Here is a 15,883-nt window from a genome sequence, read left to right as displayed (position 1 = left end):
GCATTGCTTAAATCCATAAGAAATAAGAGCGGAAGCTAGTTTTGCATACCAACATCGAGGGGCTTGGCGAAGACCGTATAAGGATTTGCGCAACCGACAGACTTTCCCATTGGTGGCGGCCGAGAACCCAGGTGGGGGTTTCATGTACACTTCTTCGGAGAGGTCACCATGTAAAAAAGCGTTATGAACGTCCATTTGATGAAGTGACCATTTCTTTGCGGCTGCGATGGCTAGTAGAGTACGAACCGTGACTAATTTGACTGTGGGAGCAAACGTTTCATGGTAATCAATTCCTTCGATTTGCTTGTTACCCATGATAACCAAACGTGCTTTGTAGCGTTCTATCGAGCCATCCGCATTGTACTTGATCTTATACACCCATTTGGAGCCAATGGCCTTTTTGTTGGGAGGCAGAGACTCAAGTGTCCACGTGTTATTTTGTTCAAGAGCATTAATTTCGAGTCGCATTGCTTCTTGCCATTCGGGTACCTGCATAGCTTCGTTAAAGTGTCTAGGCTCGTAACCTTTGGTCACGGCCGATAAGAAGATTTTGTGGTTAGTAGAAAACTTAGCATAGTTAACAAAGTGAGTAATTGAAAAAGGAGTACCTGATGATGTCGTTGTAGCGTGTGAGGTGGGTGAGGGACGAGTGTGTTTGACGAAGTCCTTGTGACGGGAATTGGGGAACTTGACGCGGTGACCACGTCCCAAATCTGATTCGGGGTGGTGGTTTGGGTCGTTGGTGTTAGTAGCGTGGGATGGAGCCGTGTTGGGGACGGGTCCTGTAGCTGCTGGATTGGTGTCGATGTCGTGTGTACCAGCGGAAGTGGTGTCACTGGCTGGTTGTGTATTTGATGGGGTCGCGGTGGTGGTGCTGGGAGTGGGGTTAGGTTGTGCGCCGTGAGTGGCAGTGGGCGTGGTTGAGGCAGCCGTGGTGTCGGGGTTTGGGTCATTGGTGACCGTGTGTGTGTTGTTTCGAAGCAAGGCGAGCTCGTCAATTGGTGTTAGAGCATCCTTTAAAAAAGAAGTGGAGTCACTGGTAGTGTCGTGTAAATGTAAAGATTGATAGGGAAATTGGTCTTCAATGAAGACAACATCTCGGGACTCAAAATATGTCCCGGTATCAAGATCGTAAAGACGCCATCCCTTCTTTCCAAATGGGTAGCCAATGAAAAGGCATTTTCGACTTCGAGGGGCGAATTTATCATGTGAGCGATTTATATTACGAGCGTAACAAAGACAACCAAAAATACGAATATTTTCCATAGGAGGTGGTTTATTAAAAAGTTTTTCGTAGGGAGTTTGACCATGAAGGAGTTTTGTGGGAGTGCGATTTATTAAATGTACCGCGGCTAAAATACACTCACCCCAAAAGAAAATTGGTAAACTAGCTTGAAATAATAAGGCACGGGCAACGTTTAAAATGTGTCGATGCTTGCGTTCGACCCGGCCATTTTGTTGAGGCGTGTCAACATTTGATCTTTGAAAAAGAATACCATTAGTGTTGAAAAAATTACGAAGAGACATAAATTCAGAGCCGTTATCGCTACGCAAAATCTTAATTTTCTTTTGGAATTGACGCTCAATCATAGCAAAAAAATTTTGTAAGGTTTGTTGTGTGTCACTTTTGTGACGTAAAAGATAGACCCATGTGGAACGTGTAAAATCGTCAACAATCGTTAAAAAATATTGGGAACCACAGGAGCCGTTTGGGGAATATTGACCCCATAAATCGCAGTGAATCATATCAAAAGGAGCAATAGCATTGTTTGAACTTAAAGAAAATTGTTCACGAGTTTGTTTTGCTCGAAGGCAAACGTCACAAGTTTTACTTAAAAAAGAAGAAGATGCAGTACGTGAGTCTTTATTAATAAAAGGTAAGAAATGAGAAATATTTGTTGAGGGATGTCCCAACCGTCTGTGCCAAAGCTCGACTGTGTTATTGAGGCTTACAGAAAAGGCTTTGACCTCGTCAGTGCGAACACCTTTTAAGTAGTATAGTCCCTCACGTTGCTCACATGCTCCAATCGGCATCCTCGAGGAACGGTCCTGAATAAGACAAAGTTTTTGTGAAAATTGAATAGTTAGAGAATCGTCAAGAAGAAGACTTGACACGGAAATAAGATGGCATTGTAAATTAGGTGCATATAAAACATCTCTTAAAATAAGACGGGAAGAGAGAAAAATATCACCACATTTGGTAGCTTGCGTTATGTCGCCATTTGGTAAACCAACAGAGAGAGGTGCAATGTTTCGTATATTAGTAAAATGTGAGAGACATCCCGACATATGTCGAGATGCTCCCGTATCAACAATCCAAGATGATAGAGGAGTCTTACCATTGAGGCGATCAGTGGAGGCGGACTTGTGTGATTCCCACAAGTGTTTGAGCTCTACCATCTCGGCTGGGGTCATATTGTTGATGTCGAAGGAGCTAGTAGCCGGCTGTTGAGAAGGAGTAGATGACTGCCCCGCCGCCATGTGAGCACGGGGTTGTGTGTTGGTCGTGTTGTGGCGGCGTTCCTTGCCACGGTCAGGCTTGATAACCACGGGATTATTCGGGTCACTAGTGTCAACAATAATACGGTCTCGCGGTCTGTCCCCCCACCATTCCGGAAAGAGTCCGGTGACACGAAAACAAACTTTATAATTATGTCCAGACCGGTTACAAGCGATGCAACGAGTCCTGACTATGCTAGGAGCAGGTGGGTCATTACGAGGTCCCCCTTGTCCCCGACTTCCCTGATTAACGCGAGTAACGAAAGCCATGGGTTCAGGTTTGGTATCGACGCGTTGAACAGTTAAATTACGAACACCTTCTTCCTGTAAAAGACGATTATAAGCAAAATTTAAATTGGGAAGAGGATTGGTACCAAGGATGTGTGATCTAGCGTTGTCAAAGCGCTCATCGAGACCAATTAAGAAATCCCGAACCCGCTTCTTCTCCCGACGCGCATCCATAACTGTGACCCAATCACATCGGCAGGGGTCACACGAGCAGGACGGAAGAGGATCATTCTCAAGAATCTCGTCCCAAAGAGTGGTGATGCGGCCATAGTAAGCCATCAATGACTCCGTAGGACCTTGTCGACAGGCCATTAGTTCGGCCTGCAAGCGATACACACGCGCATCATTCGCCTGGCAGAAACGGTTGCGGATGTTGTCCCATACCTGTTTAGCTTCAGGTCGAAGAGCAATCTGTTTTCGAACGTCGGACTCGAGGGCATTATATATCCAAAGAGTGACCAACGCGTTTGCAGACCGCCATGATTCGAATTTTGAGTCCGAATCAGACGGTTTAGTGATTGTGCCATCGATGTATCCCAATTTACCCTTTGCGAGAAGAGCAAGCTTGAAGGATTGGGACCATTCATCATAATTATTGCCGTTAAAAGCAATTTGAGTGATCTTACTGCCGGTATTTTCGACATGGATGAGATTATATGAGGATTCGTTTTTCGAATCTTGAGGTTTTTCTGTAGAATTTGTCATGTTGAAGATGACGGCGTTTTGTGTTTTTTTTTTTTTTTTTCGAATGAAGAAACAGAGGAAGCAGGGTAATAATTTCTATAGGATTATTAACCTAGAACCTGATACCATATTAGAAACTCGTATTCGGAAATGTATCGTTTATTATTCAGACGGAAAATTGTGTTTAATACAAAGCATATACTAAGCTATATATACATGATGCGAGATTACGTATTTACGGAAACAAATATTTGTGCAACAGCTATATTTATATACTCCCTCCCATTCACAATAAACCTCCCATTTCATTTTGGCACAAAAATTAAGGAAACACACTACCCCACCATATAATTAAATTTGGACCACACAAATACACTATCCCACTATACAATTAAATTTGGACCACACAAACACTTACCAAAAAAGGAAATAGGGAGGTTATTGTAAATAACCGAAAAAGGAAATGGGGAGGTTTATTATGAATGGGAGGGAGTACATGGTAAGGATCAATCAAGGATGATTCTCATCCCTTGATTGTGTATGTGCAACGGCTCTTATGGGAGCAAAGGACCGTTGGTCTATTAGTTTGTGTACCTCCTTTTGATTGTTGTAGTTCAATTAGTTATTTCAAACGCATTTGTTTTGATGTAAAATACATCACTGTTTGGTACATTAACAATAAAAAGTTGCATTTGCCGTTTATAAGACGAAAGAAAAAGAGCGTGCTATAATATTTGAGAATGAACAGAAATTATTATGGGCATTAAAATTGAACTATAATTGAGTTTAAACTTTACTGAAACTTTTTTCGACAACGAATACCAAAATCTTGTCAAACACTTCCTACAAATCAATTTTACCAGAACTGAACATTCACTTCATAAACTCAACATTAGAATCAAGCTTTATCCCCATCAATTTCAACCCCCCTCAGCAATCATCTTATTGCGTCCTTAACCCCCTTCATATACTCCTAAAAAAATCATTCACATCACGCTCAAGAAAAAGCATTCTTACACAAGTGCATTGCCAAAGACGGTACCTTTGTACCAAATCAACCTCATGCATATAGGAAATAGAAGAAAAAATGTATGTAAAACAATTTAAAAAAATTAAACAAACCTTGCTTGATAAATTCCTCCTTTCCTGACATTGTTGGTGATTGGTAAGAGGCTATGAAGTTGCAGAGATGAAGAACACCAAATAATTGCCGTGAAAGTGATGAACAATTGTGTTGATTTTTTTTTTTTTTTTGTGCTGATGAACAATTGTGTTGATGACAACAAAAGAATTTTTAAATTTGGGAGATAAACGGTTAAGCAACTAGTGGGGTTAGTCGTGGTTTTTTTAGGAAGAAGTAAGAACAGTCTTGCTTTAGAATATGCATTAGGTTTATTTTAAAAAAAGGGATTTTTTTTGGGCTATTCAGAAATTGGGCTGGTCTTATGTTATAAGACCGCCCTATACAACAATTTGTGAAACGGTTTTGTCTACTTATACATGTCATGAAATTTCATTAAGCGTGTACAACATCATATACATATGATAAACCGTATTGTATATTTTAACTTACCCCTTCAATATATTAACTTCTGAAAATATACATTTTTGACTTATATGCAATGATCTGAACATGGGTAGATATACATTATCACAATAATAATTATTGTTATTTACATTTGGGTTGAGTCATATACTCGATGTAGGTCTGTTAAAACTTGACCCGATCCGTTTTTTTAGGATAAAAAAACTCGTAAATTTTGACTCGCAACCCAATTGTCCCGAATTTGAAATGACCGGTTATTTTACGGCTAACACTTAACCTGACCCGTTGGATTAAAGATAAATCAAGAATATTATATAGACTAGGTAGTATCCCGCGCTTCGCGCGGCCTGTTTTAAAATTTTATTATTATAATTGAAGAAAAATAATATAATTTATATATGACCTTTAATATTTTTAATAATAAATAAAAATAAATCAATTTTTCTCAAATTTAATTTTTTAGGTTTAACTTCAATGTTTTAAAATAAAATACATACCATTTTAATCTCCACTAAACTAAAAGAATAAGAAAACTCAATGTTTTTCCCGCCTAAATGCATTCTCCTATAAGTGGGCCTATTTTTTTGTCATCTTAATTCGCTATCATTCAATACATTAGTGGGCCAACGAAAAATTCAATGTATAAGTATAATTGTTTTTTCCGTAAAACAAGAAACTCGGTGGGCCCCAAACATTAATATTTTATATTAATATTACCTTATTTAATACTAATAGAATTCCATAACTGTATGCGCAATCTTTGCCACAAATAAGATATTCAGTATCCTATATTTCTATACACATAAAAGTTCTAGCTCCAAACATTATAGTGTTTGTATAAAGTATAATATAGATTATAGAGTATAATAAAAGAGTATAATTAATACAAATAAAATCTCTTATGATGTATAAATAAATTTTGATGTATCAATAAATTTTGCCTTTTTAAATAACGTACATACTATTATAACTACAACCCATTTATTTATAAATAAGTTTTGTCTTTTTAAATAACGTACATACTATTATAACTACAACTCATTTATGTAAAAATTAAAGCTCAATTAATTTAACCCTCACAAATACCGTGCTTTAGCACGGGATCTCAACTAGTTAAAACTAATAAGTGATAATTAGTTATGTATGATCAGTATTTATAAATTATTTGTGGTTGATCAAAGATCATATTAATTAAAATAAAATTTATTCGTATAATGCAACAATCGACATTAAGTTCTCAAATTATATCATTTCACTATACGTTATGTTCTAAATCAATTAATATTTGTTCAAAATAATGTGAATATAATTTTATGTAATTTTTAATTTTTATGTATAACGTGTGATATTTATGTATCAAATATATAGAGTTCAAATTTAACTTATTCAAATGTTTTCATTGTGTCTTACATGGGTTATGTTTCAAACATATCTATAAGAATTGCACCTTTTGTATTTTTAAACAACTATATATAAATGTTGTTTAAGAGTTTACTTTTTTGAGGTTTAATTCAAAGTATTTAGAAGATGACATATAAAATATTTAACTAAAAGTAATATTTAGAACATCATAATCAATATTTATACTTGACGTATACATATTTTTATTGAAGATATTAAAGAAAAATATAATGACTTTTCTACTTTTTCATGTCATTTATAATACTATATTATTTTATTGAAACATTACTTTTGTTTTGATCATTTAAATGCACTCACATATATTCATTTTTTCGCAATATATTTTTTTTTCATTCTCACATAAAAACTTATCTTTTAGTAGTTTTTTTTAAGTTATGTTTTTAAGAAATAAAATGACTCTTCCTTATATATTTTTCTTAGGATTTAATGGTTTAGGTTTTATTACTTTCTCAAAATGTCTTTTTACGTAAACATAAAATACTACACTCACTTTAATCATCTCTACAAATAAAAATATTTCAATAAATATAATGAAAATTATACTCAATTTGAAGCATTTTTCGCAATGAACGTAATTATTTACGTTTTAGAATTTATATCTAAATAATTTTTTAATAAATTTAGTATCAAATCACCATAATTATTTAATTTAATTTTATAATTATAATTAATATTTTACTGAGATTTATACAGCATTTATTATGTTTATATTTAATGTTCAGCTGTAATTAATACTTGTATTTAATGCTGGGTTGACACGTGGCGCATCCACAACGCTTCAACCCAGTTTTTCTTTAGTCATAAATAAAATGAAGAAGAATAATACTCTGCGCTTTGCGCGGTCTGTTTGAATATTTTATTATTATAATTGAAGAAGAATAATACTCCGTTCAATTGATATATGACATTTAATATTTTTAGTTATAAATAAGAATAGTTTAATTGTTTACAAATCTTACATTTTTAGGTTTGACTTCAAAGTTTTCAAATAAAATACATTCATCTTTTATTTGTGTATAAGTAATATGTGATAGTTAGACATATTAATTAAAATAAAATATATTCGAATGATGCAACAATAAATATTATATTCTTAAATTAGATCATTTCACGTTACATTATTTTCCAAATCAATTAATATTTGTTCAAAAGGCTGAATATAATTTGATGCATTTTTTTCAATTTTTTTTATGTATAACGTATGATACTAATGTGTCAAATATAGGCTCCAAACTCCACTTATTCGAAGGTTTTAGTTGTTCCTTACATGTTTGGTGTTTTTTCGCACGATCAGTTTGTATATGCTAACTATATAAGTAATAATTTATATTTTTCTTGCGTATAATTTTTATCAAACTCGGTCTGAAAAGAATATTGTATTTAGTTTTGGGATCCATTTTTATGTATAAAACACGCTTTCATTTAAAATAGCTTACAATTAATTAACGCTTTGTGTTTATTAGTTTGTACGTAGTTATATAGACACGATATGTAACTACCACATAATATACATAACCATCTCGCTAACTTAACTTAAAATTAGTAAGGTTTTCGTTTTTTTATTATGTATATTTCTTAGATTTGAAAGTAAGTAAAGGCATATTCTAAAAGGAAAAAAAACCATTCAAATCTCAAGAGGTAACACATAACTTTAAGGACTATGTATATTTCTTAGACTAGTCGCTGCGCCGCGCCCTACCGGGCGCGGAGCCTCGATTTGAGTATCATTTGCAATGTCTTCAACGGTAATTGGGTTTAGTTAATGTGTGATTTGTTTTAAACTGTGAACTTTTTTTTTTTTCATGTAGTTGCCTCCTACCATTTACGAAATTGTATGGCAGTGTTATACTACTACATTGGTCAGGTTAAATGTTATAGAACATCGGTGCAGCTAACTGCATACGTATTGGAAAGTCGTGTTTATCAAAGGATTAAACCGTTTTGCCAGAATTTAGTTAAGAGAAAAGTACGAATATTTACAATTAGTACAACCTAGGCTATCTTACACGGTAGATGCTTTTACCGCAAAAAGTAAGGTTGTCTAGTTATCATATGTTACTAAAGTTCCGCTACAATCCGATCTAATTGTCTCAAGGGTAACTAACCCGAGATGTTTCGCGCTTATATTTGAAAATGTGCCTTGGAACAGACCTGCTTCAAAATGAGTCAAAATAGTCTTTGCATATTTGTTGTTTAGGTTAGAGAGATTTTGTGGAGCATCCACTTCAATTCTTGAGTTCTAGAGAGAGCCTTAGTTGGCATGACTTTAACGTACAACTTAGTCGTCTTAAATTTGTCTGCAATGTCTTTGAGATAGGCCTGTTTACCCTGCATTGAATGAATGCGTATGAGTGGTTAGTCAGCGATAAATTTATGTTGTACCGTTAGGATGCCTTCTTAATCTGGCTTAAGGGTTACTGCTTACTGCATGTGAACTGCCTGTATTATTTACGTAATTAAATCAGAATATTTGGGTTGTGTGACTGTTTTGATATGTGGGGAATACACAGGGTTAGGGATTTCTATTTCCAAAGGTGTATAGGTGTGTTGAAGACACATGTGTTTAAGAAAACTGCATTTAAATTATACCTGTTCAGTCAGAGAGTGGAAGGCTGCAGCTTTCATTTCCAAAAGCATTTCTAAATTTTCAGTGTATGCAGATAGAGTATACTCTCCAGTTCCGTCTGCAACTTGAAATGTTGCTGCCATTCTGTACACGCAAAATATTATGCAATTAAGGAGTTAAGTTCACAGGAGTGTTTTTCGTGTTGTGAGTTAATACCTTGGAGTGGAAACGACATTGTCCTGCAGACAATCATTACACAGATATGCGACTCCTATCTCTTCATCGTTGCCAGTGCCACAATTACTACAACCATGGTACAAGTGCACATCTTTAGGGTCAAACTGGTACAGCGTAACATGTAGCCAGTGGTGTTCTTCCTGTAAAGTGTTGTTTGCCTGTAATTTTAAAGAAGTTACTGTTTGTTGGCGGCTGTCGTTTGTAATCATTTTCTGAACATCACCGTGCATATAACTCTAACGAAACGCCTAGTAATGCAGGATTACATTATGAGAAGTGTCGCTATTTAGTTTTAATATATATTACACTTACACTCTTTTTGAGGAGTGTTTCAATTCTTGTTATGGTACGATGGATTTCTGGAAGGCGGACTTCAAAGACATGTTGTCTTTTTCCTGCTAGTAGACTTTTGTTTTGCTTGGCCCTGTAATTTTACTAATTGTTAATTGTGTAAAGTGTAATTAGGGTCATGGGTTTTGATGCACGAACTCTTACCAAGTCCTGAGCAATTCAGCCTCTTCTCCCGGCGGATCTAACAGGATGAATGTTGAATGCGTGGTACAAAGGGAAAATCCTAGAGTTGATGGCATGGTTATGTCAGTCATGAATAACAACTACTGCTACTCTAATTTCGTTTTCTTGGGTTATGAAATTACCTTTTTGGTAGCTTGGCATTAGAGTCGTAAAGGCTACCACAGAAAGCTTGGTGCTATGGACTGATGCCAAACATTCTTGCAAAGGCGATCTGCCCAAGCCGTTATTATCGAATCTGTTCATGGCTGCACATGCAAATTGCGATTTAAAAGTTTTTTTGTGATATAGTTTGTGTTTATAAAAGTGGATATTATCATCAACTTGAGAATTCACTGACCTGTGATCGACAATCATTACTTCACAAGCATCGGCTGTCCGCTCTATGTTGGCAGTGGTTTGGCAGCATCGGTCAACATATATAACAACTCCTAGCACATCTAAACTTTAAGCCGTAATTAATTATGCATTCAATAAACAAAAGGTTTTTTTAGTATCTTTCTTTTTTGATGCGGGTGCGTGTTTATGTGTGTGTGTGTGTGTGTGTGTGTGTTAAGGCTCGGACTATGCTGTATAGTTTAGTCCAGTTTGGCTTACCATAGCGGTCTTCAAGTGCTACTTTTCTGGGTATTGATCCAATTAATACGAAATTAAGTGCCTTAGGAGCTTCTTCACCAGATACAGGTTTGACAATGGTATCTATGTTGAAAAAGATGTCATAAATCTGACCATCAGGATTCTCTGAAGTTGCATCAACGTCTAACTTTAGTTTTGCATTAGAGATGTCGTATTCTAGGTTGTCCTGAATAACGCCTTGAAAAAATTCTAGCTCATGTTCGTGTAGGAAAGTCCTCATTTTAGTACCCTGCAATGCACGCAAACCTTTTTAGGTACACTTTTTTACTGCATACAAATAGTAGCCTGGCTATGCAAATCAGAATGAAATATGAGCAGGGGTAATTTGTTTCAACAGTTTTGGTAACACTGTGTTTTGGTGATAGCTAATCTATGGTATATATTAGTTGTTTAGGATTTCTAAATATAAAGATTGTGAAGGTTGCTCTAAATCTAGTACCTGACTAATTATCAGGTAAGAATTTGTGTGCATAACTCTTAAACTCTTTAATTATAATATGGGTTAGATGTTGTATGCCGTTGGTTCTCAAAGTTAGTAGGAGGCCTCCACAGTACTTCTAAAAGTCCTGCGTTGCCTCAAAAGCACCTAAATACAAGGCTACTAAAATTAGCCGCTTTGTTGAATTATGTTAAATGAAATTGATTAAGCTATGTCAAACAAGCCCAAAGCGTAAGTAACTTTCTGAAAATACTCTGAGACAGGAAAATCATGCAATCAATAGAGACACACCTAACGCCATCTTTTAGCATATGACAGAAATCATATCAGTACTGACTAAGATTAATCTATGTGGCTTACCGCCGTTTTTACATAAACTGGCTGCACCCTTTTATTTGATAGTTGACCATGGGCTAATTGACTAAGGCTCGTTTAGCTATTAAGTTAGTTGGTATATGGCTGACATATTTATAACTGCTCTTAACCATTCAATGGTAGTTTGCATATAATTCCGTTCATTCCTGATTCTAAGTAAATGTATAACATATAGATCGTAATTTAAATTCTTTAAATTACCTCTTCATCTTGGAATGTAATTATTTGTAGCTCCAAGCCTTGGCCATCTGGTTCAGAATGCACATTTGTTTTTTCAATGACTTTAGCTCTAATAGTGTAGGGGCCAGTTGATCCTGAAAGTTCCTTGATGCGCTTTCGCGGAGGCCTCATGATGAGCTGCATAGATTTGCAAGCGTCAGCCGATTACAAAAGGGATCATATTTACTTAAACAAACGGTTCAACAATTGTCAGAAGACATAGTTGTAAGTATATATAATTATGTGGCAAGCATATTGTGGTTATCATCCAGGTATGCAAGCCATAGTGTTGGTGGTCTCTACATACATTTTTCAATACTATGCTATCAACGTATTTATACGACTGAACTAATGCTATAATCGAACACCTAATGTAAGAGCAAACGAAGTACGCCTTAGATACGGTCGAGAATAGAAAAAATTGGTTAAAGGAATAACTGTTTGTAGCTTACTGGTTTCTGATTAACTCTTATATATTTCTGAATTAGTATTGTTTTGATAATGGCAGAGAAGCTCCTTTTCTCTTATTTTTCTCTATCTTTATATATATAGATATATATAAATGTTTCTTGTTTCAGACAAATAATTAAAAGTATACTTTTGATATTGCTCTGCAAATTAGGCTTTAGGTAAATCTATTGAAAGTTTCCTAAGATATTGTGTGCCATACAATCTAAGATGTAAGTAGGGCTACCCTATAAGGTTTTATCCTTTTTTTTTTGGGTGGAATGTTACTTGTTGAGTATTGTATATAACTTTCTTATTTCAGGGGATTGTGTTGGAAGCATTGATTGTAGAGCTGCCATTTGTTGACCATTGCATATAATTGTCTTATTTGAGGGGATTGTGTTGTAAAGAGAGGATATGTAGTTAGTTTTGAACTTGCTGGTTAGATGCAGGGTAATTTTAGGTTTCATGGTATGGCTTGTTTTGGTTTGTGTAGGTAATGAATTAGTAATGTTATAGGCGTTTCTGTGACTGAGACGGCAAGCTACTGTTGGGAAGTTATATAGTGTGTTTTCCACTGTAAGAATGTACTCGAAGAAATTTATATGCTAGTGTAAGTGTAAATTAGCTTACGTTAAACGGGTTTTGTTGAAGGGTTTTTTTGGGTTTTATGTTGCGAAGGTATATTTGACTTTTTTACCTTAAATGTTCAGGTCAGCATCGCACAAGTAATCCTAAAGTCTAAAGTAATGCAAGATCATTATAGGATTACGAATACTAATGTATAGAGATGTTAGGGTAATAGTAGTAACATAGTTTTAATTAATTATTTAGCTGATTAGTAGTAGTTGATTGCATAAATAAAGACCAGGATTACTGAACACATAGAGATAGATTTTCCTTAATAAGTGCTTCATTCATAATTTCCAAAAGTGCACATTGTTTTTGGTAGTTAGGATCAAAGAGCCATAGCAGGATGCTCTTGGATGGAACACATGGGTAGGTAAGCTAAAGTGTTCCCAAAATATTGCAGACGCCCTATAGGCTTTATAGCACCACAATTTGTAGTAGAAGTGGTTAAGAGGCGTGTCGTAGGCTTGTTTGCTAAGAAAAGGACACATAGTTAATATTTACAGACATGCTGTTTACTAACAGCGGTGTTACTACAGTAGGTTTAGGTTAATTGCTTGTTGCCGAGCTGGCGGCGCCTTTCTTTTTTTTGGAAGGAGATGTAGCAGCTGCCTTTGCAGTGTTGCGCTTTGGGGTGGTCTGTGCGGGTGTTTCTGGTGTGGCAGCAGTAGTCTTTTCCACTTTGGGTGCTTTGAGGATAGGTGTGGCTGGTGCGGGAAGCACTTCAATCAGGGTAGTGTTGGGGACGAGTTTGGTAGATGCTGGTGTTGTTGCAGAAACAGCAGTGTCTGCAGTTGCTGGCTGCTCTTCAGATGTCACACTTGTTATTGGTATTTTCTCAGTAATGGTCATTGATGCCGGAAGTTTACGTAATGGTGGATATTCAGAACTAATTTGTACATCAATCAGTGTTTGGTTTGTCGGTTTCTGGATTGATTCCTCAAATTCCAGCTGCCTGGCTACCTTCGGAGTTGGTTTTGCAGGAACCATGTCTATCTCTTGTCCTTGTGGCACTGCATCTGGTATTTTTTCAGCCGGCATGGTTATGGGCGGGATAGCAACTACTTGCCGTAGAGCCCACTCCAATGTATTGTTCCTTGACAGTGCCGTCTTTGGTGAAACTTCAATTATGAAAGGCTGTTTTTTGAGGGTCTCAGAAACTTTACCAAATGTTGTGGTGTCCTCCTTTAAGAAATAACAAAGTAAAAGTTTAGGGGAGGTTGTGTTAAGGAGTAGCACGGGATTAGGTGTCTAATAGCTGTTGGAGTTGTTGAATTGGTGGATATAGGGCGGTAGTAAATGTGCTACACATGTAAGGGTTATATTATTGTTGTTTTCGCAATTACAAAGGATTATAATGCGTACAGATGGCTTTTATGCGGAGCCGCAATCTAATATGGAAAATGCGTAAACTGAGCTTTGTTGCATACCGAGTGCTGAAGGTGGAATATATCTGATGCAGACATCTGGAATAGAATTGTAGTGTCTGCTGTAAATGCTGTAATTTCCAATTGGTCAGTGCCATCAGATACTACACAATTGAATGTGATCCTGCATTGTAATGTAAAGTTTTAAGTAAAAACTGGGTGAGGTGCATGCATCCAGTATTTGTGTTGATAGTAAAAAGGGCTAGCTTACCGTGGCTCAGACAATACTCCGTCTTTTGTACAATTCTCGCATGTGAAGGACTCTCCAGCTGCATAATCTGTCCTTTTGCCGCAGTGGGAGCATCCTAAATATGCGTTAATTTTTTTAAAATCTGGAGCAGGTATGGTTACATTCAGTTTGTAGCGCTCATCCTGAAGTGTGTTCTTGGCCTGTTTGATTGACATGTCAGTTATGTGTGCAAAAGTACTTTTGCAATATGTAATTAAGGCAGCAGTTGTATTGTTTCCGAGCAACATGTTTATGCCATATTTGTAATTGAGGGACTGTTTGTGTAATTCTATTAACCTGTGTTTATTTAGGTGTTACGAACAAACAGTATGTGTCATCAGTTGTGTGTTCTTTTGTTAATACCTTTTTATTTTTCAGATTATTGAGGTTCACAATGGGAATCGGCATGTTAGGATCCCTCACTTTGTTGATTCGTGTTTGAAGATCGGTCAGAAGTTCCTTGCTACGACCCACCCTACAATCAAAGGTGTTATTTTTACAACATTCTGTGGGATATTCACGCACAAATGGCACGATTTGCAATAAATTAAAAAGTTGTTCGTGTTAAAGTGTCATACCATTCTTTAAGGTTATCTACCTTAGGCCCTATAGGGTTTGCATCAATTAGCGTTGACATGGTGCCTGTCAAAGAGAACCCTGCAGTATACGTGACAAACTAACATTAAAGTTTGAGATCATTTAAGAAATTTATAAAGGCAAAACCAGCATGTAATACCTCTATAAGTAGAAACCCGTAAACCTGTGAATCCAACAACTGGTAGTGAGGTGACCAACGATGCAAGTTGTTCACATTCGTTACCAGATAGTTCATTCCACGCAGATACTACAATTGGTTGCTCAGTCCTGTTACATGTGTGACAGTGTCAGTACTGAGGTGGGGTTACAGGTCTAGCTATTTATGGAAAAAATAGAGACATTACCCATGGTCAGTAATCATAATCTCTCTGACAGTGTTCTTACGACCTTGTTTAGAAGTGACTTCTCGCGCGACTGGCTCCACATAGAGTAGTGTTCCAATGACATCTGTAAGGCGTGGTATAAATATGCATTCACAAATACTAATTTATAACTATGTATAAATAGCTGCGCATGCCTTCATACTCACCAAATATGTCATAAGAGTTAGCTGTCTTTGGTACTTGAGAGACACATAGGTATTCTGGGAGGCATGATCCAGGCGCGGACAGTGGGTGGATGAATGTCTGGCGGCCAAACCCCATTGTGTAAGGCAGTTCAGTAGGATCACGCCTGTACTGGTCTGGCAATGGTCTTATGGGAGCATTTGCGATCTCGTAAACCCCATTATAGACAAGGGCATCTTGGTGTCCCGAAATCTGATCTCCGAACAATGTGCCTCTCATTTTATTGCCCTGCAAAGCGGGAAATATAAGTCATTCCAGAGATATAACTACACATATATGGAATGTCCAATGGAAGATGGTTTCGAGGTATCTAGGTCTACAACTACAACATGCGTAATAGGCTTGAATATTCGGAAATACATGAGGTTAATTCCACAGTTTTCCAAACATCTGTATAAGTTATGCTATACCCAATTCACTTTCTACCTATTCGATAGAGAGAATGAAAGAAAGGGAATTTAAAGACAGCTTGTGTGAATGTGCCTCTTTAATTTTTAAAACAGCAGGACTTAAGTTTGTGCTCAAACATTAGAGTTTTTTCACAA

At 36.4% G+C, this 15,883-nt stretch overlaps 3 protein-coding genes across 3 annotated transcripts; all 3 read right to left on the bottom strand.

Annotated features, from left to right (window-relative positions):
• Window positions 1-1,801: 1,801 nt before the first annotated feature.
• LOC141622625 (uncharacterized) lies at window positions 1,802-3,613 on the bottom strand. The gene is made up of 2 exons (XM_074438639.1): window positions 2,340-3,613; window positions 1,802-2,049 (listed from the first exon to the last, which is right to left on the bottom strand). The coding sequence occupies exons 1-2, from the start codon at window positions 3,490-3,492 to the stop codon at window positions 2,015-2,017; spliced, it is 1,188 nt and encodes a 395-aa protein (XP_074294740.1). The 5' UTR covers window positions 3,493-3,613; the 3' UTR covers window positions 1,802-2,014.
• A 4,767-nt stretch (window positions 3,614-8,380) lies between these two features.
• Window positions 8,381-9,902, bottom strand: LOC141622624 (uncharacterized). The gene is made up of 5 exons (XM_074438638.1): window positions 9,738-9,902; window positions 9,555-9,666; window positions 9,222-9,400; window positions 9,029-9,149; window positions 8,381-8,767 (listed from the first exon to the last, which is right to left on the bottom strand). The coding sequence occupies exons 1-5, from the start codon at window positions 9,845-9,847 to the stop codon at window positions 8,633-8,635; spliced, it is 657 nt and encodes a 218-aa protein (XP_074294739.1). The 5' UTR covers window positions 9,848-9,902; the 3' UTR covers window positions 8,381-8,632.
• Window positions 9,903-9,951: 49 nt separating this feature from the next.
• LOC141621019 (replication protein A 70 kDa DNA-binding subunit B-like) lies at window positions 9,952-15,562 on the bottom strand. Its single transcript, XM_074437744.1, has 11 exons — window positions 15,302-15,562; window positions 15,117-15,219; window positions 14,912-15,039; window positions 14,754-14,832; window positions 14,539-14,650; window positions 14,158-14,336; window positions 13,950-14,070; window positions 11,425-11,580; window positions 10,371-10,638; window positions 10,032-10,213; window positions 9,952-9,987 (listed from the first exon to the last, which is right to left on the bottom strand). The coding sequence occupies exons 1-11, from the start codon at window positions 15,555-15,557 to the stop codon at window positions 9,952-9,954; spliced, it is 1,620 nt and encodes a 539-aa protein (XP_074293845.1). The 5' UTR covers window positions 15,558-15,562.
• Window positions 15,563-15,883: the final 321 nt, after the last annotated feature.

The sequence above is a fragment of the Silene latifolia genome, chromosome X (assembly GCF_048544455.1).
Source record: "Silene latifolia isolate original U9 population chromosome X, ASM4854445v1, whole genome shotgun sequence".
In the NCBI taxonomy this organism is placed as follows: domain Eukaryota; kingdom Viridiplantae; phylum Streptophyta; class Magnoliopsida; order Caryophyllales; family Caryophyllaceae; genus Silene; species Silene latifolia.
The sequence above is the reverse complement of the archived record's forward strand: the minus strand, read 5'-3'. Positions and strand labels throughout refer to the sequence as shown.